Source organism: Brassica rapa, chromosome A09 (genome assembly GCF_000309985.2).
Source record: "Brassica rapa cultivar Chiifu-401-42 chromosome A09, CAAS_Brap_v3.01, whole genome shotgun sequence".
Lineage (NCBI taxonomy): Eukaryota > Viridiplantae > Streptophyta > Magnoliopsida > Brassicales > Brassicaceae > Brassica > Brassica rapa.
The window spans coordinates 40,615,421-40,643,249 of record NC_024803.2 but is presented as its reverse complement, the minus strand read 5'-3'; the positions used below and the strand labels follow the sequence as shown (position 1 = coordinate 40,643,249).

General features: G+C 37.2%; 6 protein-coding genes across 9 annotated transcripts; all 6 read left to right on the top strand.

The window, feature by feature from the left end:
- The first annotated feature begins 3,818 nt into the window (after positions 1 to 3,818).
- On the top strand, positions 3,819 to 4,301 carry LOC103842668. The gene has a single exon (XM_033280875.1). The coding sequence runs from the start codon at positions 3,878 to 3,880 to the stop codon at positions 4,130 to 4,132; it is 255 nt and encodes an 84-aa protein (XP_033136766.1). The 5' UTR covers positions 3,819 to 3,877; the 3' UTR covers positions 4,133 to 4,301.
- Positions 4,302 to 4,546: 245 nt separating this feature from the next.
- Positions 4,547 to 8,949, top strand: LOC103842667 (DNA cross-link repair 1A protein). The gene is made up of 2 exons (XM_009119321.3): positions 4,547 to 7,225; positions 7,303 to 8,949. The coding sequence occupies exons 1-2, from the start codon at positions 6,533 to 6,535 to the stop codon at positions 8,389 to 8,391; spliced, it is 1,782 nt and encodes a 593-aa protein (XP_009117569.2). The 5' UTR covers positions 4,547 to 6,532; the 3' UTR covers positions 8,392 to 8,949.
- LOC103842666 (protein MICRORCHIDIA 6) lies at positions 8,699 to 14,419 on the top strand. Of its 3 annotated transcripts, none has more exons than XM_018655025.2 (20): positions 8,699 to 8,944; positions 9,126 to 9,425; positions 9,558 to 9,632; positions 9,727 to 9,761; positions 9,946 to 10,024; positions 10,128 to 10,217; positions 10,321 to 10,396; positions 10,534 to 10,612; positions 10,686 to 10,814; positions 11,191 to 11,289; positions 11,385 to 11,471; positions 11,692 to 11,838; positions 11,938 to 12,030; positions 12,337 to 12,388; positions 12,492 to 12,603; positions 12,824 to 13,041; positions 13,265 to 13,374; positions 13,606 to 13,676; positions 13,754 to 13,796; positions 14,113 to 14,419. In XM_018655025.2, the coding sequence occupies exons 2-20, from the start codon at positions 9,137 to 9,139 to the stop codon at positions 14,227 to 14,229; spliced, it is 2,001 nt and encodes a 666-aa protein (XP_018510541.1). In that variant the 5' UTR covers positions 8,699 to 8,944; positions 9,126 to 9,136; the 3' UTR covers positions 14,230 to 14,419. The 3 variants fall into 3 exon arrangements, with proteins under 3 accessions (XP_018510541.1, XP_009117567.1, XP_018510540.1); XM_009119319.3 differs by having other exon boundaries at positions 8,700 to 8,944; positions 9,126 to 9,416; positions 13,597 to 13,676; XM_018655024.2 differs by having other exon boundaries at positions 8,700 to 8,944; positions 13,597 to 13,676.
- A 657-nt stretch (positions 14,420 to 15,076) lies between these two features.
- LOC103842665 lies at positions 15,077 to 18,928 on the top strand. The gene is made up of 13 exons (XM_009119318.3): positions 15,077 to 15,609; positions 15,749 to 15,901; positions 16,192 to 16,404; positions 16,507 to 16,596; positions 16,675 to 16,791; positions 16,871 to 17,140; positions 17,220 to 17,376; positions 17,449 to 17,526; positions 17,611 to 17,711; positions 17,787 to 17,957; positions 18,037 to 18,111; positions 18,180 to 18,290; positions 18,392 to 18,928. The coding sequence occupies exons 1-13, from the start codon at positions 15,214 to 15,216 to the stop codon at positions 18,722 to 18,724; spliced, it is 2,265 nt and encodes a 754-aa protein (XP_009117566.2). The 5' UTR covers positions 15,077 to 15,213; the 3' UTR covers positions 18,725 to 18,928.
- A 316-nt stretch (positions 18,929 to 19,244) lies between these two features.
- On the top strand, positions 19,245 to 20,410 carry LOC103842664. The gene is made up of 5 exons (XM_033278544.1): positions 19,245 to 19,250; positions 19,337 to 19,397; positions 19,474 to 19,769; positions 19,842 to 19,983; positions 20,250 to 20,410. The coding sequence occupies exons 1-5, from the start codon at positions 19,245 to 19,247 to the stop codon at positions 20,267 to 20,269; spliced, it is 525 nt and encodes a 174-aa protein (XP_033134435.1). The 3' UTR covers positions 20,270 to 20,410.
- A 295-nt stretch (positions 20,411 to 20,705) lies between these two features.
- Positions 20,706 to 27,746, top strand: LOC117128463. 2 transcript variants are annotated; one of them, XM_033280872.1, is made up of 6 exons: positions 20,707 to 22,380; positions 22,452 to 23,156; positions 23,362 to 23,747; positions 23,826 to 23,907; positions 23,990 to 24,314; positions 27,521 to 27,746. In XM_033280872.1, exons 1-6 carry the CDS (start codon positions 21,502 to 21,504, stop codon positions 27,574 to 27,576), a joined length of 2,433 nt encoding a protein of 810 aa, XP_033136763.1. In that variant the 5' UTR covers positions 20,707 to 21,501; the 3' UTR covers positions 27,577 to 27,746. The 2 variants fall into 2 exon arrangements, with proteins under 2 accessions (XP_033136762.1, XP_033136763.1); XM_033280871.1 differs by lacking the exon at positions 27,521 to 27,746 and having other exon boundaries at positions 20,706 to 22,380; positions 23,990 to 24,737.
- Positions 27,747 to 27,829: the final 83 nt, after the last annotated feature.

Below are 27,829 nucleotides of genomic sequence, written 5' to 3'. Positions count from 1 at the left end.
ATAAAAAAAACTGCATCCAAACTGAAGTTTTACTACATTCTTTAAAAAAAAACGAGGAAAGATCTGGACTCCCACAATTTGGAGAATGTTGATGCTGAATAGGTGTTGGCTTTTAACCTTTTGTTAACGTATAATAGAATACAATTTTCATAGGAATTATTGTACTCGTTACTCGTAGTCGACGTTGATAAGTTGGTTTTATATATTTTTTTTTTGACTGATTGGTTTTATATTCTTACCTGTTAATAAGACTTCAAAATGTTTGGAGTCAGTGGCGGATCCAGAGATTTATTTTACCGGTGTCACATATATATAACTTTCTAAAATAAAAAATCATATAATTGTACAAAATAACCATTTCTTCTACAGATTATTTTGTAAATTCTGTGTAAATTTATTAATTTGACTATTTTAAGGGTGTCAATTGACCCTCCTTGGACCTCAGTAGGTCCGTCACTGATTGGACTCGTTAACTCTTTCTCAACAAAAAAATGTCGGAGTCTCTAATGATGCATGGAAGAATTATATGTGGTGTAACACAAGGTTTTCTTGAAACCAATTTTGTACTTTTCATTATCTTTGTCTCATTTTTTCTGTTTTACTGATTAGTAAATTGTTATAATGATTTTTCCGGCAATTAGTATTCTAAAAAAATTAGGAAAAAGATATAGAGATTTTTGTTAAAAGATATAATTAGATAAAGAGTTAACTTCTTTTCTAGTGGTTTCACTTAAAACGTGGTGTCATGATCATCCAATTCAAGTTTAAGCATGGGGTTCAATAACATGCATATTAAACTATATAAATAACGATATAAATAAGTCTCCTAGTTACTAATCAAAGATTATATTTCTCGTGGAAAAAGAAAAGGAAAAGCACAAGTATTGGCCAGGAATGAAAGCCACTATTACTTTATTAGTTGCATACGAAGATGAAGTTAAAAGAATGGTTTAAAGCCACTTAAAAAGGAGGCTTTTCTTCTTTTAGTGTTCGCTTTAGCCAATTTGGATGAGTTCGCGACTTTCCCTAATTTAGAGTTTTAGAAAAGCGTGGATCATGACAATATGACAACAATGACCAATGTTCTCTAGGTAGTGCTTACACACCCGTCTAGATACTAATCTTCTAAAAATACGTAATTATTGTCTAGCTATTTTTTGAATATTGACAAAAACATTGCCAACTGAGATTTTCCTGAAGTGGAGTCATTGACATCATCCAAAACCGAAGCAAGGAAGAAGGAAGAGAAAGTGAATGATTTGGAGCTATCTACGTCTGTGTCGCCTTTCAAGAAACTGTGTGTCCAGTTCACACTCAATAGAAAGCGTAAGGAAGCGGTAGCAGTAGCAGAAACGATGAGAGCAGAAACACGAGACAAAAGACTAAAGAGAAAGACAACGGTTACTTAGATTTATACCGTCATCTCGAAGTGTTGCACAGGTCGCTCGTCAGGTTAGTAAACCTAAACTAAGTAAATATCCATTGTTTGGTTAAGGATAATTTTTGGTTTCTAGTCAACTGACCATGTGGTGTTATCACCATTCTGTATAAAATTGTCTTAAAATTTTGTGGGATAAATACTCAAAAATTCTGAGCATTTTTCTTGTTTCTTTGTTGGCATATAGCTTTTACCATTCTCAGAGAATAAATTATTGCAGCAGAAGCAGAGTGATGAGGTTCCTTGATTCACAAGTACTCTTTGAAGGTCCCCGCTATCATCAAATTGCAATGATCCATGTGGAAAAAGAAAGGTTGATTAGAGAAATTAGCTGAAGTAGTAAGATTGATAACATATATATAAACACATTGTCAACTTATGGGCCAATGGAAAAATATAATTTTGGTCGTAGTTTAGCTTCCTCGACGCACTTGTTTTTTTTTTCAGTTGATCTCTCTCTATCGAAAGAAATTGGATGCCATTTCGTCTTGAACATAGAAGAAAAAAGCAAAATTTCCTGAATTTTGTAAATTCATGTTAGATAAGTCTTTTTTTTTTTGAAAGAATTTTAAATTTATTCATCTCAAAAAAAACTTTTGTACAGAAAAACTGCAAACATTTCTATGAAAATATATAAAGAAATTTCTTTACTACTCTGTTCTAAATTCTCCCCATCCAAACTTCCATAGTCTTCTCATACTTCCTCCAATTCTTCCTTCTCAAAGATGTAATTCTGTTTCTCACCAATTTCTCCAACCTTGCTATCAAACAAGAAATTGGCTGCGACTTCTCTTCTGCTCTTCTTATATTTCTCTCCTGCCAAAGTGCATAAACAACCGCCTGAAAGCAATATCTAAACAGGAACTTAACACATCTCTCCCAAGTCCCATTCACCACCAATCTAACCACTTGATCCCATTGGTAAATAACTCCACTACCCACAAGATTTCCCACAGTCACTCTCCAAACTTCCTTTGAGTATGCACACTCAAAGAAAATGTGATCTCTGGTTTCCATCTCTCTTTTGCAGAGCCAACAAATAGATATTGCTTGAGGGTTCCATCTTAGAACCCTATCTCCTGTTGCTAATCTATTTTGAATAGCAATCCACGCAAGAAAAGCAAACTTCGGAGTTGCTTCAGGGAACCATATCCCTGTACTCCAAGAAACTTTAGGCGCATGAGCTCTTATGAGATTCCATGTTTGAGACGTACTGAAACCTGTCCTGAAATCTCCACTCTCCCTTTTCCATAGACAGTCATCCTCCAACATGTTAAGTCCTCTGTTTTTTAACTTCATAATTTCTTGTTCTATTAGCCGATACACAGGGGTTCGCTGTCTTCTAGCTCTGTAAATCTGTATTGCACTTTCAACTGTTGCATTTAACGGAATGCCCCGCGCCATACACCCTCCATCTCCTGTTACTTCAATCAGCTTTCCCAATGGCGACCAATCTTCCAACCAGAAAGAAGTATTCGAGCCACTATTAATCTCCTTTTTTGTTAGCTGCTGAGCCACCGGTCTTAGCTTCAACAGCTTCTTCCACATCCATGATCCCAAAGAACTATTCTCCTTAACACTCCAAAAAGAACCCTTCCGTATGAGATACTTCCATATCCACTGAACCCATAAGGAGTTTCTCTCAGCTAATAATCTCCAAATGAGCTTTAGACAAGAGACTCTATTAGCTTCATACAAGTTCCTCAGTCCTAATCCTCCTTCATCCTTAGGCATGCACACGTCTGACCAAGCTATCTTAGCTTTCCTTGTAGACAGAACTGGACCAGACCATAGAAAAGCCGCGCATAAGCTCTGTATCTCTTGAACACACGAGTTTGGCAATCTATATGCTGACATCCAGAAGTTTATTATACTATATAAGACTGAGCCAATGAGCTGAAGTCTGCCCGCAAACGTACATGATTCTACATGTTAGATAAGTCAAATCATTGACAATCGAGGGTCTTGCTTCAGGAGAATTTGAAGAAGCTTCCTCAACGCGTACATGATTCTACAATAAATGTACGAGTTAGACTAGTAGTTTCCACGAGAGATTCTTTACATTAGAATAATGTTAAACCTTCCAGCTAAGGTTCCAGAATTTGTTGACGGTTAGAAAGGAAATAAAATTTTGACCAAAAAAAAGAAAGAAATTAAGAAAGGAAATAAATTAAAAAGGAAGCAAATCAAAAGAAGTCTTGTTCTTCGAGAACACAAGGTTTGACCACAAAGACACGGTCTTTTGACGTATCAGATGACGAGTTGTGTGTATGTATAATTGTATATATAAACACGTAAAAGAAAACGAGAGGCAATCACAAAACAAACTTGAAATCAAATTTTCAGTTTGATTACATACAAAAAACCAAATCATTTCTTTTTCAAAAAAAAAAAACCAAATCATTTCTGATTGAAATCTTTTTTTAATAGGATAATATAATGAACGGAACATCGTGGGCTGACCAGTGGGACAACTCTGCCAAAGGAGGCCGCATAGGTGGCGGTGCCGTTAGCGGAGGTGGAGGTGGAGCTCCGTCTACCTCGAAAACAGCTAAGCACAAGGAGAAACTGGGACAAGGGCTAGACAAGACAAAAGCTCTAGCTTCTTCTGGTTTTAAGAAGCTGAAGACAGGCTCTGCCATTGGTTTCCGTTGGGTGAAAGACAAGTATCACAAAACAACAAACAAACATTAAACATCATTTACTTTAACCAGTAATTTATTTGATGTATATTTTTAGCTTATTTGATTTTAATGTTTTATGCTATTGGGTGAAGACATCTTTTATATATTCGTTGGGTTGTCGATTGTATTAGTTGTGAAACTTTGTATTCATGTCCTTAAATTAAATTGATTTCTGAGAATTTTGCTAATGAGATACAGAGTAATCTCATCCACTGTCCCTTTGCCATAAAATTATTTTGGTACTTTTAGATATTAACTACCATTATATTTTATAAAAATTCATATATATCCGCATAAGTTATATAGAATTGTCGGCTGTAATATGTAATGTTTTTCATAATGTGTAATAACATAATTAACCAGACAAAAAAAGTCAATTTAAAAAAATAAAAATAAATAAAAAACGTGATATTAACCTACATACGTACTTAGTAGAAATACTAGTATTATCTCCCGTGCGTACGCACGGACATTATACTTTTTTTATTATTATATAACATATATTTCAAAATTACAATGAATAATAATGTTATTTTGAGAGTTATTGGTAGACTTATAAAAAAACTTTTGAAACCAATTCTCTCAAATAGATTTTTGTAAGTTTTTGTCACAAAAATAACACTCAAGAAAAAAAATGACAAAAATAGACCTTTTTATTTTAAAATTTTTAATTTTTTTTTTAAAATTTGAAACCATATCCCCAAATCCTAAATCTAAATTAGTTAACCTTTAGGGTAAAAATACATTTTTACCCTTTAATAAAACTTATTTTTGTCATTTTATTTTTTGAAGGCTATTTTTATGACAAAAACTTAAAAATGGCTATCCTAGAAAATTTCTATATTTATAATTTATATCAGCCCAATATGGATCCTAAATGCATGTAGAATATTGATCGCTTAATCCAAAATCCAAATCACTAAATATGAAAATGAGGGAAACACATATACCTAGCACACATACAATTAAGATATTAACTCTAAATTTTGTAGATAATTGACGTCTCTTTGCTCTTTTCTTATATATATTTTTGTTTTCTATCTTGCTTTATTATTTTCGTTTTCATTTTCAATGCTTTTTATCCTAAAGTTTTTGTTTCTTAGAAAATCTACAAAAACGTATGTTGATCCAAAAAATAATACCACCACACAAAAATAAGAAGACCAACCTGAAGTTAGATCTTGATACAGAGGTAGACATGAATCCTCATTTTTTCTACCACTCGATTTTCTTAATCCTCATTTTCTATCTTCTTGTTATCACAACATTTTGTTTTCTCTTGAGGTGCTTCTTAAGTTGATCTTGTTACTTCTCTTCCTTGAATTACCACGACCACAACCAAGAATCATGTGCCAGCATATTGAAAACCAATTTAGTCTTTTAATTAAAAACATAACTGACCTAATTTATTGGGTTTACCTTTTACTGCAGAGAAGTATGTAGATTTTGCCAATATCTAGAAAGCAAAAGAAAAAATTATAATTATAAATAGGCTAGTTAGATCTTGATACAGAGGTAGACATGAATCCTCATTTTTTCTACCACTCGATTTTCTTAATCCTCATTTTCTATCTTCTTGTTATCACAACATTTTGTTTTCTCTTGAGGTGCTTCTTAAGTTGATCTTGTTACTTCTCTTCCTTGAATTACCACGACCACAACCAAGAATCATGTGCCAGCATATTGAAAACCAATTTAGTCTTTTAATTAAAAACATAACTGACCTAATTTATTGGGTTTACCTTTTACTGCAGAGAAGTATGTAGATTTTGCCAATATCTAGAAAGCAAAAGAAAAAATTATAATTATAAATAGGCTAGAGGAGAAAAAGATTCATAAACAACGAAACATGAAACAAACTACGATTTGACTCTAGTGGGGGAGTTATTAGCCTCACTAACCAGGAAATTATCAATTTTGCGGGAAGCTTTGCTATAGAAATTTTTTGTTTTTTTTATTTGTATCCAGCAGAGCCGAGAGTGTTAATACAATCGTCAGAAATTAAAAAAAATTGAAATTTCAACACTTTCACGAAAGATAGAGAATCAGTGGAGCCACTCCAAATAATTAGGAAAATGCAGGAAGAGATGAATTTGAATTTTACAGAATCGTCTTCTATTAAAAAAAAATCAACTGTTTCAAAGATCGTGAAGAGATCATGGTGTTAGAAATATTAAGGATTTTTAATTTAAATCAAAAGTAAATAGAATCAGTTAAAAACGGAGCTGTTTTTTTTTACATTTAAATTTTATTTTCTGCATTTGTTTTTTTTAATTGTATTGCCATGTGTTTAAATTTGATTGGTCATGTGACTTGTGCTTTAGTATATAAGGGATTTTAGTGGCGAATTTCTTCTCAAAATAACAAAATAATCTTACACTAATTAAATCGAATGTAAAAAAATATCAAAATGTTAATTTTAGGAAAAGTCAAATCTCCCTCCCTTTTGTTCTCCTCTGTGCCATTTCAATCCCTAATCAACCGACCAAAAACCGCCGTCACTTCTAATCATCAGCGAACCAGAAACCCTAAATCACCACCTACCACCGTCGCCCTTGGCGGCGACGAGGAGAAGAAGAAGAAGATGTCGATAGAGATGCCAAGAGGTCTACCCTTCTCCGTCGACACTTTCGGACCCAACACGACCACGAAGAGGATGAAGCGACATCATTTCCTGACTCACGCTCACAAAGACCACACCGTCGGGATTTCACCCTCTAACGCCGTCTTCCCAATCTACTCCACTTCCCTCACCATCTCTCTCCTCCTCCAACGCCACCCTCAGCTCGACGAGTCTTTCTTCGTGAGGATTGAGATAGGGCAAACAGTGATCGTTGATGATCCTGACGGAGGTTTCAAGGTCACCGCTTTCGATGCCAATCATTGTCCTGGAGCGGTCATGTTCTTGTTCGAAGGGAGTTTCGGTAACATACTCCACACTGGTGATTGTAGGCTGACACGTGACTGTATACATAACCTCCCTGAGAAGTATGTAGGAAGAGAAGGCAAGGCACCAAAGTGCTGTCTTGATTACATCTTCTTGGATTGCACATTTGGGAAGTCCTCTCAGAGGTTTCCGACCAAGCACTCAGCAATCAGACAGGTGATTTTGTCTGCAATCATAATTATGTGTAAAGTTTCTTCATTTTTTTTTATTGGAACTTTTGGTTTATGAATCAGATCATCAATTGTATATGGAACCACCCTGATGCACCGGTTGTGTATCTTGCTTGTGACATGTTGGGCCAAGAGGAGATTCTATTTGAGGTTTCGAGAACTTTTGGATCCAAGATTTACGTCGACAAGGCTACAAACTTGGAGTGTTTTAGATCGTTAATGGTTATAGCTCCTGAGGTTGTCTCTGAAGATCCTTCTTCCAGGTTTCACATACTCAGTGGGTTCCCTAGACTCTACGAAAGAGCGAGCGTTAAACTCGCTGAGGCGAGATCGAAACGTGAGAGCGAACCTCTTATCATCCGCCCTTCAGCTCAGTGGTATGTTTGTGACGATGATGAAGATGATTATTCCCAGAGTGTGAGCCAAGTTCAAAAGAAGAGGAAGGTTAGGTTTAATGAAGCTGTGAAGGATGAGTTTGGTGTTTGGCATGTGTGTTACTCAATGCATTCATCGCGAGAAGAGTTGGAATCAGCTATGAGAGTTTTGTCTCCGAGATGGGTTGTGTCAACGGTTCCTTCTTGTAGAGCAATGGAGCTGGACTATGTTAAGAAGAACTGTTTCATCAGTCGGTTTTCTTCTGATGATCCTTTCTGGAAGCTTCTAGACATCGACATGGAAGTTTCTTCAGGTGCTGTAACTGATACTCAGACAGTAACTCTTAGTTGCCGTCTCGTGAGTGATGTGGATTGTACAAATACCAAGATGGAACCAGTGATTGAAGCCTCTACCGTAAAGAAGCAGCTTCTGAGTTTGTCCCCTGAGAAAAATATCCTTCCTGTAACTCTGTTTGGGAGAGCAAGGCTAAGCTCTCAGGTATCTGATCAACTACATGAGAGAAAAGTTATACACAGTGCATGTTTAGAGAAGCTAAATCTTGAGGAAGCAGCTGAATATGATACCAAACAAGAAACAGTGGAGGAGGTATCTTATAGAAGCTTTTCTTCTGCGTCTTCAAAGGAGAGTCGCAGAGATCTAAGTGGTGAATTGAGAAAGCTGTACAGATCAATGAATGCACCTGTGCCTCGGCCGTTACCATCATTGACGGAGCTTATGAACGCTAGAAAACGCTCTCGGAAAAGCTTCATGTTATAATGGGTTCGAAATTAATGGGCCCAAATGGGCCGTGTTATGAACTTAATGTGGTGATTCATATATGTAACCAAAAGAAAAAAGTGGAAGACACGTGTCTTCAACTGTTCATACGAATCAGTTACTTCTCTTTTATTTTTTTTTGATCAACAATCAGTTACTTCTCTGCTTTTACTAATTAACCTTTCGTTTACTGTGAGTAACATATAAAAATTAACTAATGTAATAAATAACAGTCGTTCAAAAAAAAAAAATGTATTAAATAACTAGCTGGGTCCCACATGGTTTGTTCACCATCTTCAACACTTTTCTCCTTCGCCGAAAAAGCCCAAACAAACCCTTTCCTCTCCGAATCCTTTCTCTCCACTCCTCGACTCTCTGGTTCTAGAAGAGGTGCTAAGTTCGAAACGACGGCGAAGTGTAAGCAAGCCCTAAGATAACCGTCGATTTCCATCGTTGTTTGACTACCTTCTTCTTCTTCTTCTTCGCTCGTCGCACATTGTGGACGGACGCAAATGGAAAGTTAACAGTCGATTTGCATGAAAGTTATTGTCAGGTAAACTCTAAGATCCTTCGAAGATCTCTCTCTCTCACTCTCACGCTCACTCAGCCTTTGTGGTTTCGTATTCCCCTAAAATTTCAATTTCTAGGTCTTCTTCACAAAATTGATTTTACACGGATTCTAGAATATGTGATTTGTGATATTTATCTCTGAAATTACTTTGTTATCCTTGCAGATAAATAAAAAATGAGCTACAACGCAAGTATAAACGTCTCTCACGATGCTCTGGTTGTTAAACCGGAGCACCGTTATGGTTCCAAAGGGCTTGTTTTACCTCAAGACTCTGAAGAAAATAGAGGATCGTTGGGTGCGCAGAGTAGCACTAGTGTTGTTGATCAGGTCCGGACTCCACCTGAAGATGCTGGTGTTACTTCTTCATCCACCATATGCCCAGCCCCGGTTTGTAGGCAGTTCTGGAAAGCTGGAAGCTACAGTGATGAACTGAGTTCAAAGTCTCAGCAGCCAAGTATGCAATGTTGTTGCTTCTAATCACTTATCGTTTTACTCTTATGCTTGGTTGAGTTGGTCTTTAATATTCTATAGAGGTTATATAATGTTTTGAGTGTAAGCGTTTTTTTGCTTATTGTTGTTGACATGTGTTTCACAGCTGGGAAAAACTATCTTCATGTGCACCCTATGTTCCTGCACTCCAATGCTACTTCACATAAATGGGCTTTTGGTGGTATGCAATCGTGATTTTCCCTACTTTTTGTATGTGGCTAGCAAACATTGTTCAAGCGTTTTAACAGGAATTTTCTGGTTCTCTCTATTTGCAGCTGTTGCGGAACTGCTTGACAATGCTGTTGATGAGGTGCGTCCTTTCTCGTGATGTACTTAGAGCTTTAATCTGACTACCTGCTTGTTCATTACTTGAATATTCGTCACAGACAACTTGTCCTTTCCGACTATTGTTTTATTGAGGTGTTAGTATCTTGAAAGTTTTGAATGACAAGTGATTAATATGTTTTGTGCTCTGTATCTTCATCACCCTACAGATCCAAAATGGGGCCACCTTTGTCATTGTAGATAAAACCACTAATCCAAAGGATGGTACAACAGCTTTGCTAGTTCAAGGTATTTTAGTATGGTATCTTTTTGGGTTTAAGTTCTGTGCCATTTCACACAGAGAGCATGCAAAATGTAGACTTTTCTAATTATCTTTTAATTAAAATTTCAGATGATGGTGGTGGGATGGATCCTCAGGCAATGAGGCATTGCATGGGTTTTGGATTCTCAGATAAGAAATCGGATTCAGCCATTGGAAGATGTATGAATCTTTCTCTTCGTTTTCACATATCTCTATATATGATTTTGCAGTAGAAATCTTTGGGTATGATTCTGTATCTCGGTTCTTCATTATGATTCTTTAGATGGAAATGGTTTCAAGACAAGCACAATGAGACTTGGAGCAGATGTCATTGTTTTCAGCCGCCATTATAAAAACCAGTGAGTGGCCATTGTTTGTTAATCTATGTGCTGATGTTCTAACATTTTTCATCCAATTATTTATCTTTTGGGGGATTATTGAAATACTAATTATGAGTGTATAAAGATGCTGATTGTTTTCTTTTCCATGTGACTAGAACATGGACACAAAGTATTGGGCTCCTTTCATATACGTACCTAACACGTACCGGCCATGATAGAATAGTTGTTCCCATTGTGAGTCTCATTCTCTCACATTTAAATGTACCTGGTTTATGTTATCTAACCGTGTAACCTTATAAATATTCAGTTGGATTACGAGTACAAGGCATCAACTAGTCAATTTGTGACATTGCAAGACAGAGAGCATTTTATATCCAATCTCTCCATTCTACTAGAATGGTCTCCATTTTCTACAGAGGCAGAACTTCTACAGCAGGCAAGGCCAACTTTCTTTTAAATTTTTATGCATTCAACCCATATTGTTTACAGTCTCCATATCTATTGGTTACTAGGTCAAATATTGGAATTTTACGAGTGTGATATTTCCCTCGTATGATACTATGCATAAAAGCTTTTGATGAGCTTTAAATTCCATATATAGTTTCATGATCTTAACAATGAAGCCATCCACGATTGCTTACCATTCCCATAATTCCATTTTCTTGGATGTTAGTAGTAGTTTATATCTATGCCCACTTATTGTTGGCCTATTTTTTGTTTGTCGCCTGCATCAAAGGAAAATTTTTCTTTATCTGATATTTACCACGTTTCTCTTTTCGTTGACAATTTGTTTGTTTTTCCCCGTGTGGCAGTTTGACAACGTTGGATCACATGGGACAAAGGTTATTATCTATAATTTGTGGCTCAACAGCGATGCTAAACTGGAATTAGACTTTGACTCGGATGCTGAGGTTGATATTATTTATCTTTCTTGTTTATGCTCTTCTTTTCCTTTCCAAGTATTATCATTTAATTGAGATCTTGTTCTGTTCCTTGATTTTTACAGGATATTCTCATTGAAGGAAACATAAAGAAAACTGGATGTAAGATTATGAATGATCATATTGCAACCCGGTTTTCCTACTCTCTTCGTGTAAGCTCCTATTTCTTTTGGTCAGTAATGTTGAGAACTGTTTATGGCATACACTTTAATATTGAACCATACATGTATGCGTGAACGTACTCATGATTACTCGTGTGAAATATTTAATACACATAGACTAGATAAAGGGCTGCAGACAACTGTATATCCGTTTACACTTGTGCAACTGTGTTTATACTTTATACCTCCCGCTGCTGCCACCTTGTTGCAGGTTTACCTATCTATATTGTACTTGCGGATTCCTGAAACTTTCAAGATTCTGTTGCGTGGTAAGGTTGTCGAGCATCATAACGTTGCCGATGATCTCAAGCATCAGCAGTACATCTTGTATAAACCTCAGGCTGCTGGACATGAAGAGGTGCGCAAAATTTCAGAGGGGCGTTTATTTTCTTCTTTTAGAGCTTCTTAGTTATTTCCCCCGTTTTTATTATGACTCAAATCTCGGGTAAATGAGCAGGCTGAAGTTGTAACGACAATTGGATTTCTGAAAGAAGCTCCCAAAGTAAACCTTTGTGGGTTCTGCGTTTATCACAAAAACCGCTTAATAATGGTAAGTTTTGGAATGTTAAATATGTTAGTTCACACATTCACTAGAAAAGGATTTATATACCGGGTTGGTATTAAATATGTCGTTGCATCCTTGTTTGTACGGATGTGCCTTATATAGGCTTCTCTACACTGATACTGGCATGCATATAAGTTTTTAATTTATATAATTTGCTTCATTTCAAAATTTGCCACATATTTTTTTTCCCCTAAAACTACACAGCATCTAGTCAAGTTTCTAACACAAATTGCATTCATACTCTTGTATGTTATCGTGATCTTGTGTGATTTTATTTTTGGCTCCTTTCAGCCATTTTGGCAGGTCGTGAGCTACTCAAACAGTAGAGGAAGAGGAGTTGTTGGTAAGAAGCTGAAAAATGATTCAATTAATAAAACAATACTTTTCTATTGATTTGGTTGTTTTCAGCTCAGATCTCTCTGATGGTACAATAATGTGTGCTGCAGGTGCTCTAGAAGCTAATTTTGTTGAGCCAACCCACAACAAGCAGGATTTTGAGAAAACCGTCCTTCTTCAGAAACTTGAAAAGCGTTTAAAGGAAATGACAGTGGAGTATTGGTAATCTCCTAAGCCTTTATCTTTTTGGTGGCTGTTATGTTTCTACCTTAATCTATTCGATCGCCAAAAGTAGATAATATTACAGTTTCGATTTCTTGTTCGCTTGCTTGAGCATGGGGTTTCAGTCCTCCGTTTTGCCTTTTCTCCAATACCTCTGGGTTGGCTTGTATCGCTTCCCATTGTTTCTTTACCCTTTCGAATGATTGTACTTCTTTTATAGGAACTGCCATTCTGTGTTGATTGGGTATCGAGATCTTAAGAAGCGTCGTCCTACGGCACCTCAAAATCTTCAACCTGGTGGTAGGACAAATGTCAACATGTTCCAGAATAATTCTGCTGGAGATAGTGGCAGACAAACAATAAATCCTCCTCCAGGCTTCCCAGGAGTTTTTCATAATGCAAATTTGGCATCTCTTCCTAGAGTTTCATCTGAGCCAGGTAAAATGCTACTAAAGAGTTAGAATAGAAGAACACAATACACAATATCTTTCTGGAAAACTGTAACTCTTTTAAGACAGTGATTACGAGTGCTCTTGCTATTATTATGATTAATTTCACATGTTCATTTGTTGGACGTCGTTTTCTACTCTATATATCACGTTCCAGCACTCCTGAAATCTCTCTCTGATGCTGACACGTGATGTTTGCATTATTGTTGCAGTGGTGTTGGAGAAGAGGAAAGAGCATCCTGATCTTGTTGCAAGTGCAGCGTCAAAAAGAAAAGTGGGAAATGATGGCTTCTCTGTCCCAGGGCATATTCGGGTTGAACAGGTACCTCAAAACATATGTTTTCTTCTCTTTAATTTTCTGGTGAACATGTTTAATCCCATGACTATTATTGCTAACTAGAGTTAAATATGAGCACTTCCTTTATGTGTTATATAGCTCACGCAAATGTGCCCACATAGAAACAGGATAGTAACTTTAGTTTGTAACCACTTGTGCTCATATTCCGTTTTCTCTAACTTCATTCGTTTGGCACACTCTCTGAAGTTTGTTCAGGGATCAGCAACTCGGTCACAAGATAGTGAAACTACCAAGTTGATGGACGAGAACAAGAAGCTCCGAGCAAAGTAAGTTGAATTATGTAATATATATTGTCAATTTATCAGCCTTTGTTAGACATTTATTATAGATATCTTGTACGCAGATGTTTGGACCACAAGGTGCGAAGTCAAAACCTTGAAATCAAGGTACTTCTTTCTGACATTAATTTCTCTTATCTGCATCTACTTGTTTCTTTCATTTACTTCGTTGGTTTTGACTTACCCTTGTTCCTGCCAAATCGCAACCAACTTTAAAAGGAATATTAAATATCTAGCGTGTCCTTGAGTCTTGTTGTACTCTGTTATTGAACTATTTAATTATTGGTTAGCAAGTTGCTTAGTAATGGCAGTTACATCCATCGGTGGCCTATGTCGACATAAAAGCCTCCATATTCTGCTGAATAGATTGTTAACTTGATTTTATTGTGATAGAAATTTGGTTTTTCTTTTTATGAATGCGCAGGCCATGAATCTGAGGAGTGAGGTGGAGAAGGTTAAAAGTGAGTATGAAAGGTTAATGGAAGAGCTACAAGCTCTGGGTACGGTGAAGGAGGAACGCAGCAGAAATGTAAATACGTAGGAGAAAGCTTCTCTGCACTTACAAACACACTTTTTTGGCTGATCATATGATGATATCCATCTTCTAGGTTAAAAGCTCCGTAGTTTATCTACCAAGGATAGCCTAGGTTGTGAAAACAAACTGGATTCATGTCTGTGAAATTAAAATTATCCTTTTGTCTAATGAAATCAGAAAAGTTATTGAAACAACATATCCACAAAATTTCGGCAGAAAAAAAAAAGCTTAATATTACCTACAAAGAATACCGTTCGTATCATTTGACATTTACACCGAACGCGAAATTAGTATCTGTGAAAATGTGAATTTAGTACTATGTATACAGCTATGCAATCATCAGAATAAGTAGTACCTTATGTCTTCTGTAATTGTATTTACAAACTTCAAATGTGTAATCCGGACAATGATTAATCATAACTCCACATTAACTATTTTTATCATCTTACTCAGATAGATAAAGTCTTGATTATTTAGAATTCAGACCATATTTACAAAAAATACTATATCAGGAAACCATCCAGCCAATGAAAACCAATGACTCTACCAAATAGCCAAGGGCTAGTCACGTGAGAGCGCACAAGTATCCATGAGCTTTTACCGTTGTAGAACGTTAAAGGCAAGAATCGAATGCTTCAACTAATCCGGTTAGAATGGGTCCACTGCCACGTGGACAGAAACGATTCGTCCGCGCGAATTTGTAAATCCCGTTCACAAAAATGAATACGAATGTAGCTGATTGCTCTCACCTTGTCGACATACTCAACTACCTCTCAACCGTTGGATCTTGATCGCGCCCAAAAATAAAAAGGGTATTTTAGTAAATATAAATAAAATCCATTTAGTGAACATGTATGTATGCGCTGGAAAAGACACAACTCCGAAGTGATCTCGCTGTCTGAAAAAAGCAGCCGAAATCGATTCAGCTCAACGACTCGAAAGAGAAGAGAACCCCGACACAACGTTTCTTTCGCCGTCTGAATCGGAGAGATGGCGGAGGATTTCGCAAGAGCGGTGGACGACGGGCTTAAACTAGCCAAACGGATATACTTCGGACACGACCGAGCAGTCGCCGCGCCGAGGCTAACGGCGCCGATGGAGAGATCGTCCACGTCGCAGGCTCACCTTCCTTCTGCGCCGATGGTTTACGCCGTTATACCCGACCCGGGAATCGTGGATAACCCGGACCTACCTAGCTACCAGCCTCACGTGCACGGCAGGTGCGACCCACCTGCTCTGATCCCTCTCCAGATGAACGCGATCGAGCTCCACGTGGATTGCTATCTCGACACGGCTCTCGTCACCGCCACCGGATCGTGGCGTGTCCACTGCGTCATGGGAAGCAAAAAATGTGATTGCCGTATCGCTATTCCTATAGGAGACCAGGTTCGTTTTTTTATTTTCCCTCTCGTTATGAAATTAGTTCACTGTTATTAGAGTTTCGTTACATAATTTCTATGAATCAGACTTGTTTTATTGATCGTGTACTCTTTGATGAATCTCATAATACTGTACGGCTAAACAGGGTTCAATTCTAGGTGTTGAGGTTGAGATTCCTAGAAAATCTTACACAACGCAACTGATCACAGCACAAGATGGTACGGAACTGGAGAAAACGGCACAACCTCAAAGTGGTGGCTTCTTGAAACCAAACATATTCACTCTTACAGTACCACAGGTGATATGTGGACCTTTGATATTTTTTTAAATTTTATCTTGGGATGTTATGAAGCTGTTACTAAAATATGTTCATAATCAAATTATTGATAGGGGTAAGTTTACAATAGGGATATACAACTTTTATTTTAGGTAATTCTCAAGATTTGAGAAATGCTAATGGTAAAATGAAACCAAGTTTTAGTTTTATACACTGCATTTGCATTAGCTGAAAAAAATATGAATATTTATATAATCTTTTGGTTTACTTTTTTTTTTTTATCTCTATATATTTTTGTTTGTTGTTTACAGGTTGATGGAGGCACCAACCTCTCTATCAAGATGACTTGGTCCCAGAAGCTAACGTATAACGAAGGCCAGTTTTTTCTGGACATTCCATTCAACTTCCCTGAGTATGTGACGCCTGCGGTTAAGAAAATCTCCAAGAGAGAAAAGATTTACTTGAGTGTTAACGCCGGTACTGGAACAGAAGTTCTCTGCAAAGGATGCAGTCATCCACTTAAGGTGTAGTTTCATTATATCTTTCTAAAGAAGCTCCATGATGTTGCAAAGTTGTGTCTCTTCTTTATATCCTAAATCTTTCATTGTTATATTCATGTGTTGCAGGAAAAAATGAGGAACGCAGGGAAGTTAAGGTTTGCATATGAAGCAGATGTTTTGAAGTGGTCGAACACAGATTTTAGCTTCTCTTACACGGTATGTATGAACTCTCAATGCCGCATTAGGCCCTAGACTTCTGCATTGGGCTTATCTCTTTTGTTTTAAATTTGGTAGGTCTCTTCAAGTAATATAGTTGGTGGACTGTTCCTTCAATCTGCGTCTGTTCAAGATGTTGATCAGAGAGATATCTTCTCTTTCTATCTTTTCCCAGGAAAGCAGCAAAGTACTAAGGTTTGGTTTTGTACCTTTTTGCTACCTTAAATGGTATTTGCAGTTTATTCTTAAGTTTCTTTTTTTTTGTCTACTTAAGTCAGCTAAGCGGGAGGTAGTGTTTATTGTTGATATAAGCAAAAGCATGGCTGGGAAACCTCTAGAGGATGTAAAGAACGCGATATCTACAGCTCTATCTAAGCTCAATCCTGAAGATTCCTTCAATATCATCACTTTCAGTGATGATACTTCTCTGTTTTCGACATCGATGGAGGCGGTTACTTCAGATGCTGTTGAAAGAGGTATCGAGTGGATGAACAAGAGCTTTGTTGTCGCAGATGGTACCAACATGCTCCCTCCCCTAGAGAAGGTCTTTCCACCACTCACTTGTAGCTTAAAGAAAAAAGCTTAATACTTTAGTGATTAATAGCTCCCTCAATACTTATCAGGCTGTGGAAATGCTTTCGAATACTCGCGGCTCCGTTCCTATGATCTTCTTCCTAACAGATGGTTCTGTTGAAGATGAGAGACACATTTGTAATGTAATGAAGAAACGTCTTGCTAATGCTGGTTCAGTGTGGCCACGGATACACACTTTTGGGTTAGGTAAAAACTCTTTTCTCCAAGGTTTTTTTTTGGATTTATCTTTTTTATTGACCTCTTCATGTGTGAACTTAGGTGTGTTCTGTAATCACTACTTCCTTCAAATGCTTGCTAATATATCCAGGGGACAGCATGAATCAGTTTATAATACAGGTAATACTTGGACTGAGTCCATATGGTGAATGAAATGAAAAAATAAAATTATAGTTTTCTTAAACATTTTATTATTATTTGTAGATCACATTGAGGAACGGTTAGACAAGTTGTTTATAAGGGCCTTATCCACTGTTCTTTTGAATATAACAATTGAGCCTCTGCAGAATCTTGATGAAGTTGAGGTGAGTCTTTAAGCTAAGATCCATTGCTTATCTTTTCTGGCAAATCTGAAAGTGTTTACCTGTGACTACTAATAGGTGTACCCTTCAAACATTCCTGATCTGACTTCGTCAAGTCCATTGATGGTGTATGGGAGATACCGAGGAAAGTTTCCTGAGAGTGTGAAAGCAAATGGTCTGCTTGGAGATTTGAGCAGCTTTTCTGTAGACTTGACTGTACAAAGTGCAAAAGACATGCCTCTTGATAAAGTAAAGATCATCCATCACCTTCCTTTCATAATTATTCCCTAGGGTGCTTCCTTCTAAAGTGTTTAACAAACTGTTTCAGGTGTTTGCTAAAAATGTGATTGACTTGCTTACTGCTGAGGCTTGGTTCTCTGAAGACAACCAGCCAAAAGAAAAGGTTCTTTTACAATAAACTTCCTCTATTTTGCCATCTTCCTCATTCTGTTTGATCTTTTGTCTTCTCAGATTACTAGACTAAGCATCCAAACTGGTGTACCATCTGAGTACACTCGAATGATCCAATTGGAGAACACAGAAGAAGCATCTAAACCCATCAACACTGGTGGAAAGAAAAAGGTATATATATATATATATATATATATTACATATCTAGAAGTTATGAACAAAAAGATACTTGTCTGAACTTATTATATTATATTCACCAAATATTTCAACAGACTGAAACCAACGGAGAGAAACAGAAGGTGATATCAAGAACCATCCCACTACAAAACTTTGGGATAGGCTTTGGTGATACAACAGCTACCAAAGAGAATGTTCCACCAGGATTTGGAGAAGCGAGAGCACCTGATGCTGCTGAGAAGTTCGTCAAGGCTGCCTCCAGCTGCTGCGTCTCCTTGTGCAACAAATGTTGCTGCATGTGCTGTGTCCAGTGCTGCACTAAGCTCAATGACCAATGTGTCATTGTCTTCACGCAGCTCTTCACAGCGATTGCTTGCATTGCCTGCTTTGAATGTTGCTCACATGTATGCTGTGGTGGAGACGACTAGTTATAATAAAAAAATATGATTTTGAATTTCGAGTGTAAAGCTTTATGAAGCTTCAGTAAGTTTGTACATTTTACTCTATACGGCTTGGTGAAATATAAAAGTTTTACTTGTATAGTTGCTTTCAGGGGAGAAAAGTGTAAAAGAACAGACAAATCCATGTGTTTTCATTCAACTTGTTACTTGATCTTGATCTTTTAAACCATATTTTATATTATAAAGAATGAGATTTTGGTGAACCAACATTCAACAAAGTCCACAAAGATGGGATCATGCTAGAAGAAATGGTGACTTTGAAGTTGTAAGAAAACTGGTTTCGAGGGGTTTATAGAAACTTGAACCCAACTGGCTTTTTGCTGGCTTCAGGGATTTGTGTTTACTGTGTCTTTAAAAACATGGGACCACTATGATCATCTCTTATCTTCTAAAGCTAATTACTATTCAAGGAGTTCAAAGATCATCGACATAAAAAGAAAATTTCTTGGACACATACACATGTGCTTATTTATATATCTCTTGAAACATGAAGGTTTGTTTTCATATTTGTCTGAAGTAACTCAACATTTGTGTTGTGTTTATCTTTATTTGATTATGTAAAATTTTATTTGGATATAGATTTTTAGTTGGGTTCAAAGAAGACTTAGTGGAAAGAAGCATGAGTCAGCTTCAGATTCTTGTAAGTGAAAATATTATTATACTAAGAATATTTGCATAGAGCACTGATCTGTTTGATGATGTATATATATATATAGCTCAAGAATCATCAGGGCTTGCTTTGAGTAAAGATCTCCAAAGTTGGCCTCAAGATGAAGAAACCTTCTTAGCCATTGGAACACTTGGAAACAATATCATCTCCAAGGAAGAGGAGGAAGAAGACACAGATTCTAGCAAAGATCTCACTGCCACTAATACAGATGTTAGTATTGGAAAGAAGAAGTCGATCTCTTTTCTTCTCAAGAAGATGTTTGTTTGCACAAGTGGCTTCAAAACTCCACCTCCTCTTCTTGATTTGTCTAGAGATTCATTGCCTAATACAAGAATGGAAAAGGTACTACATATCTATTAAATAGATGTTCAAATTATTCAGACACGTTTTTCTATATTTTGTGTTTGTGTGCAGATGCTAAGGACAATACTCAACAAGAAGATACATCCACAACGTTCAAATGCTATAGCAAAGAAGTATTTGGAGAATCATAAGATTATAGATGAAGCTCGTTCAAGTGTCGACGTCAAGAAATGGGTCAAGACAGATTCTGAATGTGAGATATTTTTCTAATATTTATAAGTATTTATCTCATCATATAGTTAATGTATTTAACCAAGTCATATGGCTGTCTTTATTGCAGTATTTAGTTAGATCAAAAGAATATAATAAACATCAGAAGGACATATTATTTTTTTTAACTACCAGAAGGACAGATTAAAATGCATAAAGATGAAGAGTGTAAGATTTTAAAAATAGAAAAATTATAGAACAATAATAATGGTATAGGGAAGTTTAATTCAATTTCTTTGATGATTACAGATATTGTCTTGGAGATGTAGATATCAACCAATAAGCTATAAATGGATCTGATTGATTTTCATGGTAATAATAGAATAGAAAGACAACCAATATATTTTCTTATTAATATTTGCTTATTTTTTCTTTTAAAATATGAAAATAGGAAAAACATAGTATATGATTTGAGATTTTTTTTAAAAAAAAAATCTCTATGTTTCAGGAATCAAATGAGTGGCGTAAGCTCAAGTGTTATCAAGACATGAAGAATAAACATGAAGATGATGGGGCATGAAATATCTTTTGATAATTACAGTTTACTGTATATTTATTTGTCTATTCAATTTTCTGTTTTTCTTGTTCCTCATCTTTTTTCAGATTTAAATGTGGTGAATAAATCTGTTTGCTCCTGTGTACTGTTGTAACTACAAATATTCTTCTTAGATAAATAATCTTGGGAAATCTGTTTTTTTAGAGCAAAAAAAAGGTAACTATGTCCCTTTAGACTAATCTGTACTACTTTATGTCCTATTAGACTAATTTTTTCGAAAATGGCAGTAATGCCCTTAAAATTGTAATTTTTTGAAAAAGATAAATAATGAGTTCGACAAGCGGGATCGATCGATCCAGATTTACAAGTTACAGTGGATCGCTCGATCCCGATAATTATTCAGAACAAAAAAAAACGCGAAATATATACTGATCGACCTGGTCCATTTCACTCGATCGGCGAAGGTCGATTCCTTACAGATCGACCGATCCACTAAGAATAGATCGATCGATCCCGTGCCCAGGAAAGAATCCCAAATCGATTTTTTTGGTTTTGTATGATTATATCCGGGTTGATTCCCACTTGATTTGAACCGACCAAGCATGATTTCAACTTTTTAAGCTCGATTTCTCTGGGACAAAACCCTTAATTTCCCATTCACGAACAAAGGGAGAGAAAATCAAATTCTCACCCAAAGTTCATTAACCCTAACTCACTCAATTCTCTGATTTGGACGATTATTTGGCCTAACTCATACAATTTCGTGAGCTTTTTACGAATCTATCACTCTTTAGTTCGTTCTGCAAAGGTATGAAACTCTATCTCCACTTCTTTTTAGAGTTTGAAATTAGAAAGGTAAAAGGTAGATTTTTGAGTTAGTTAAGATATTTAGACTTCAATCATGTGTTAAGGTGATGATTAGAGAAGATTTTGTACACAATCATGGTTTAAATCATATTTTCGGGATAGATTTAGGGATTTTAGGTTTTTGTTATTAATAGATATATGTTGTATTGTTTTCAAATTTCAGGTATGGAGTTGGAGTTGCCTAATCGTTTATACGGTGAGGGATTGGAACCTCAGGTTAAGAAGATTAATAACAGCTGCCGACTAAAACTTCTCGAGTTGCTAAAAGAAAAAATGGAACCAGAATTCGATGAAGTTATGAAAGATCCCATTTTTTCACAGATTATGGTTATCCAGAAGAATGATCTGAAGTTTTCGGCGAGGTTGGTACACTCTTTTTTGTGTAAGGAGTTGATGACAAGCAAGAGACATGAGAAGTGGTTCACTTTCGCTAGGAGACCTCTGCGTTTTGGATTGCAAGAGTATCATGCTGTCACTGGTCTGAAAGTGAAGCGAGAGAATAACAGTGGGCTAGTGACATGGAAAGACGATAATGGTTTTTGGAGCAAGCAGATAAAGACAAATGGAAAAATAAATTTGCAGATCATAAAAAAGAAGCATTTGGAAGAGAGCAATACCTGGACTTGGGTTGATAGGGTGAGACTGATATATCTTTGCGTTATTATGGGTGTGGTGATGGGAAAGGATGAGAAGGTGAATATCCCGCATCTGTACATGAAGTTGGCGATGGATTTGGAGAAGCTTCGGAATTATCCATGGGGTCTGTATTCGTTTGATTTCCTTCTGAAGCAAATTGATAAAACAAGGCATAAATTAGAGCAGAAAGAGGGGTATCTGATGGAAGGATTCTTGTTTGGTTTCCAAATTTGGATAATGGAAGCTGTTCCTGCTTTAGGAGAGATTTGTGGCACAAAAGTCAGTAAAGATTTTACAGGTCCACTGTGTGGTAATTGGAGAGGATGTGCAAAATGTTCTTATGAAGATATCATTGGCGTTGAGAACTTATTCCCAGAAAACGTATGCAAATTTATTTTCAAATTAAAATATTTATTGTTTTGTTCACTTTACTAATGATTTGATTGATGTAGGGAATTTTGCATTCATTCATGGAATCCCACATAGATGGAGTGGTCCTTTTGGCAACTGATTTTGTACAGAAGGATGAGAAGAAAGATGAAAGAGTAGATCGTATTTTAGATATGATCAATAGTAAACATGATTGGAACAATCATGTTTGGGGAGTAAAAGAAGGTACGAACTCTGAATTTGAGGAATCTGGCGAAGAGAAAGGAGAGGATCAAACAGCTGATACTGAGAGAGGTGAAAATAGTCATGTTGCAGGGAATGTTGATGGCACAGCTGATGTTTCGGGAAGAAACAAGAGAAAGCATGCAGACCGAGGAGCAGAGTCAAGGAAAAAGAATGTTTTGTGCCACCTAGCTGCTTCATCAAAAGGAAATATTGACACAGATATGAAAAATTTCTTGGAGGATCTGGTACAAGCTTCTTTTACTGCTTTTGGGGAGAAATTCTGTCAGCAGTTCTCGGACAGGTTGGGTAAGATTGAGACTGAGGTTACACAACTCAGGACAGCTTCAGAGAGAACTGAGCAATTTGAGACCGTTGTAACCGACAGATTGGGGAAAATTGAGGCTGAGGTTACACAGCTCAGGACAAGTTTAGTGGTGACTGAATTGGTGGGAAAGAGTGATCAAGCAAGCGGTCCTAGCTTGACCAAAATCAACAGTGGTCCTAGCACCAGCAAAAAAGGAACTGCTCCAACAAAGAAAAAGGTAACTACTAAGAGAAAGAGTTAAAAGATGTTGAAAGCTTGGAACTAGGCGATGGAATGTAGGTCTTTGAAGCTAGGTTTGATGTAATATGTATTTGGAAGTTTGTATGTTTATTATGGATTTCGAACTTGGCGTTTATGTCTATTCTCTATTTTGAACATGAAACTTGTATGTGTAATTTGTAATTGTACGTGTTTGTCAACAGGCTGTAAAAAACCAAGAGTTAAAGACTGCTGATTCGTGTGTCAATTTACCTCGTGCAAAAGTTACTCAATCATCAGCTAGTGATCTTCGTATGGGTACACAAGAGTTTTTGGAAAGTTGCATGAAGAACCTTCCATTAGACACATTTGTGAAAGGTTTGAATCCTTCTCAAGCTAAAGTCGAAGATTCATTGGATTGGTTGGAACTTCCTAAATCATTGAAGAAGCCAACAGATTCATTGGAACTTCAAAAATCATTGAAGAAGCCAGCGGTCCGATTAGATGACCGAGATATAGAGCTAGACGGCGAAAATTTCCCTGATCGCTGCTTGGTGTTTGTGCATCCTACAGATTTTAAGAAGATGCAGGACTGGCAAGATACACGAACGTATGTTATTCCTTTGTATATATCATTCGGTTGATTTTCTTAATAATTGACATCTCTACCATTGTATTTTGTTTACAGAGCTATACAGATTGGTCCTTCTATGTTAGACGGTGATCTAGCCGGACGTATTATGTCTGCCAGCAGTTGGCTTAAAAACTACGTAAGCATTCGACTGGTTATTTCTATAAAATGTTACCTATTATATTACTGTATACATTACAGATTTGTCTTCGTTTTTGCAGGAAATTGATGCTATAATGTATGTTTTCCGGGAAAGAACAACATTGAAACGATGGAACGTAGATCGTGTTGCTTTCATGACATGCGTCTTCAGCGACCTCATTGCTAAGGATTACCAGAATTTCTGTAAGGGAATTAAAAAATACACTATGGATCCATTACTACTGCAATACGGTAAAGGTGAACTGCCTTCCCATGGAAGAACACAAATGTTGTGGAATGTCGATGTGGATCGGATGTACGTTCCTGTCTGGGTCAATTGCAACCATTGGATTGCTTTATGCATCAGTTTTGTGACTAGGAATATCCAGGTGTTTGACTGCGGGGGTAAAAAAAAAATCAAGGAAGTGGAAGCTTTCGCGCAGCTTATTCCTCGGATTGTCAAGGCCGTGCAGTCATTGACAATACAGAAGCATCTCCACATCACTCCGTACAATGTTTCCTATGTACCTATGAGTGGTCTTAACCGACTTCAATGTCATTGTGGTGTGTACACTATAAAACACATCGAATGCCACGTGCTTGGGTTGGACATATTTATGGTGAATGATGAGAACATCTGGGGAGCTCGGATAAAGATTATGTGGGATCTATGGGAAGCAGCTAATGATCTAGAACTGATTGAGAGAATGTCAAAGTATGAACCTATTAAGTGTAGTAAGCCTGCCGAGTATGTTGAGATTGATGATTTATGATTTATTGTTGGTTATGCTTTTTTAAACTTATTTTGTAATGATTTTAGGAGTTTGTGTTTTAATGGTTTTTTTCTATATACAGTACTTGATCTTACAAAATAAAAGACAACATTAACAATTGCGAATCCGGTAAATCTAAGTATATCGATCGATCTGTTCCATTACGCTCGTTTGGCAAAGCTTGATCAGGGTTCGGGATCGATCGATCTGTCTTTCGGATCGATCGATCCCGAACCCTGAGCATTATGCAGAACAAACACAAAACGCGCAGCATCTTTTGATCGACCTGTTCCAGTACGGTCGTTCGGCAAAGCTCGATCGCTTTCAGATCGATCGATCTGTCTTTCGGATCGATCGATCCCGTACCCTGAGCATTATGCAGAACAAACAGAAAACGCGCAGCATCTTTTGATCGACCTGTTCCAGTACGCTCGTTCGGCAAAGCTCGATCGCTTTCAGATCGATCGATCTGTATTTCGGATCGATCGATCCCGTACCCTGATAAGTCTATTTTATGGTTTTCATCGGTTAAATCCGGTTTAATACCCACTTAAATTGAACCGGAATAACACGATTTTACTCATAAAATCGTGATTGTGAGATCAAAACCTCACTTTTATCTTCTTCCCCAATTTTTCTTGAGAGAATGGAATCAAAACCCCCTTCACAAATCCTATCTCTCTCGATTTAACTCCGATTTGGACGATTCTTGAGCCTAACCCACACGATTTCGTGAGATAATTCCGAATCTACCACTCTTTCGGTCGATCTGTGAAGGTATGAAACTCTATCTCTACTTTTATAGTTCGAAATTTAAATAGCAAAAAGTGAAATTTTAGTGTTTTTAAGTCGTTTTGGCTTAAATCGTGTGTTAGGGTGATGATTAGTGACGATTTTCCATATAGCTCTTGCCTTAATTCGTAGTTTTAAGTTTGATTTAAAAATTTAGGGTTACTTATTTTATAAAAAAATTCCGAAAATTGGGAATTAATAGAGTGAGATTACTGATGCTGTAATGTTAGTTGTTGAGTTGCATAGGTGTTGAATCATTGTCCATGTCAATTTACTCAGTTTTACATTTGAGAACTCATTTGTAAAGGTTTGTGTGCAGAAAATGGTAAAAAAAGGACTACCGAAAAAGACCAAGGAAACAGCTGCTTCGACCTCGGCGCAGCCCGAAAGTGATGAGCCTCGGGAAGCAGCCCCTTGGCCTCGTGACCCATTGACTCCATTCTCTAAACTCCCTACAATTCATAACCGACAAATCTCAAGTAAGAAGGAGTTGAGAGAACTTGCATCCTACGCACACCGCGATTACTATGCTGGTTGGAGTGATTACCACTGCATTCTATACAATGGTTTGCAGCGGATGAGATTTAAACCAACAAAGTTCATCTGCGATTACACTACAAAGGAGTTGGGAATTGTGCGGGATGTCAAAAAGATGTGGAAAAACATGGGACTTGGGACTCTTGGCTACAATCCACAACCATTATATCCAGACTTGGTTATACAGTTTCTCTCTTCAGTTGAGTTGCACTACAAGTCCGAGGTAAACAAAGTTGCTAGCGAAGGTAAACTTACATTCCTATGTAGAGGACTGCTTTATGAGATGTCTATACACGAGCTGTGTATACTATTCGGATTTGAGACCCGACATGAGGCATGCTCTTTACCCAAGTTCCCTTGTGCTTACTTGTTGTGGAGCCAGATTGCAGACAGTTCTTATGTATCTCGGGAAGCTAAACTTGCAATGCTCAGAAACCCGGTCTTGCGAGTGGTAGCAAAATATCTGGGTCATCTTCTACTAGGAAAATCAGAAGCAGGATCAGTTACTGAAGATGAAGCGCAGCTTATTCACTACGGGCTGCCATTAGCTCTCAGGCCGACGTATGGTGTTGCAGATGAACCTCCAGCAGAGCTTTCGGTAAACATGGGAGCATTGTTTGCTCAGATGTTGTTTGAAAGGAAGTTTAGGGGTCTTCGTCCTCTTGACAGGAAGCCTTTGGATGAGTCTATTGGCAGTCTACTTACTCGGATCTTCATGCACCATGGTATTGATCTTTCGGATACTCCTTGTGTGGATACGGTTGACAGATTTGATGCCCAGTTCTTCCTAAACACCAAGATCCTTCATTCTGGTACAATTTACCGTTTTACCATGCCTGATGGGACAATCCTTCACTGCAAGCTTCCACAACCCGCTATCACATCTCTGACGTCTGTGGAGAACATGGAATTCAAGCCTCCTACTGAAGTTCTTTACACGCCTCCTCCACCAGCTTCAAAACGTCGTCGTGGTTCTTCTTCTTCTGGTCCTGCACAGACACAATGTGAGGATGACACCATTCCGGATATCTCAGTCGATCAGAAAATGAACCATCTGATGAAGCAACCGATGAAGAGCGAGGTTCACGCCTCCATAGGAGCATACGAGCACCAGGACAGAGTAGGAGCTGCAGTCCTGACGACCACCAATGATCAGTATCAGTTATATCTTTCCATTGTATTCCACCGGTTTTTTAAGTTTTCTGCGCATTTCGAATTCGGATCTCGATTGTTTGCATGTTTTATTAGTCCAGTTTGGATCATAACTTTGATTAATTATATAACCTATGGTAAGTTATCATTCTATTAATTATAGTCATGTAGGAGAGGATAAATGGAGGTTTTTATCATATTCTTTCTATTTTGCTGAGTTAAATTCGGTTCAAATAGGATGTATCAGAGTATGGGATCGATCGTTCCAAAGGGCAACCGATCGATCCATATTGCGGATCGATCGGTCCGAATTTCGATCGATCGGTCGGGACGAGATCGAGCTTTGCCGATCGAGAGAACTATACCAGGTCGATCAAAAGATTGTCCGTGTTTTTGTTTGTTTTGCATATTGATCAGGATCGACCAATGGATCGACCGTTCAATATACAGATCGATCGATCCACACTTCGTGGACATCACAGTTTGTTTAAGGGATTGATTGAATCAGATCTCCTAACCAAGTTAATACGGCATGAAGATTAAACAAAGTCCTCCCAAACTGAAACAAAGTTACTAATATTCAAGCAAATATAATCTGAAAAACTGAAACAAAGTTGTCACAAACAGAAACAAAGTTACTAGAAATCAAGCAAAAGAAGTTTGTTA

Excerpts from the sequence above, each read along its gene's own strand:
- LOC103842668 (XM_033280875.1), top strand. The coding sequence starts at position 3,878 with ATGAACGGAACATCGTGGGCTGACCAGTGGGACAACTCTGCCAAAGGA.
- LOC103842667 (XM_009119321.3), top strand. The coding sequence starts at position 6,533 with ATGTTAATTTTAGGAAAAGTCAAATCTCCCTCCCTTTTGTTCTCCTCT. Across the intron at positions 7,226-7,302 it reads AGCACTCAGCAATCAGACAG|ATCATCAATTGTATATGGAA; the intron begins GTGATTTTGTCT and ends TTTATGAATCAG.
- LOC103842666 (XM_018655024.2), top strand. The coding sequence starts at position 9,137 with ATGAGCTACAACGCAAGTATAAACGTCTCTCACGATGCTCTGGTTGTT. Across the intron at positions 9,426-9,557 it reads TCAGCAGCCAAGTATGCAAT|CTGGGAAAAACTATCTTCAT; the intron begins GTTGTTGCTTCT and ends TGTGTTTCACAG. Across the intron at positions 13,677-13,753 it reads AACAAGAAGCTCCGAGCAAA|ATGTTTGGACCACAAGGTGC; the intron begins GTAAGTTGAATT and ends TCTTGTACGCAG.
- LOC103842665 (XM_009119318.3), top strand. The coding sequence starts at position 15,214 with ATGGCGGAGGATTTCGCAAGAGCGGTGGACGACGGGCTTAAACTAGCC. Across the intron at positions 16,405-16,506 it reads GATGCAGTCATCCACTTAAG|GAAAAAATGAGGAACGCAGG; the intron begins GTGTAGTTTCAT and ends CATGTGTTGCAG. Across the intron at positions 16,597-16,674 it reads ATTTTAGCTTCTCTTACACG|GTCTCTTCAAGTAATATAGT; the intron begins GTATGTATGAAC and ends TAAATTTGGTAG.
- LOC103842664 (XM_033278544.1), top strand. Across the intron at positions 19,770-19,841 it reads CTAATACAAGAATGGAAAAG|ATGCTAAGGACAATACTCAA; the intron begins GTACTACATATC and ends GTTTGTGTGCAG. Across the intron at positions 19,984-20,249 it reads GGTCAAGACAGATTCTGAAT|ATATTGTCTTGGAGATGTAG; the intron begins GTGAGATATTTT and ends TGATGATTACAG.
- LOC117128463 (XM_033280871.1), top strand. The coding sequence starts at position 21,502 with ATGTTGTATTGTTTTCAAATTTCAGGTATGGAGTTGGAGTTGCCTAAT. Across the intron at positions 22,381-22,451 it reads AGAACTTATTCCCAGAAAAC|GGAATTTTGCATTCATTCAT; the intron begins GTATGCAAATTT and ends TGATTGATGTAG. Across the intron at positions 23,157-23,361 it reads CTGCTCCAACAAAGAAAAAG|GCTGTAAAAAACCAAGAGTT; the intron begins GTAACTACTAAG and ends GTTTGTCAACAG.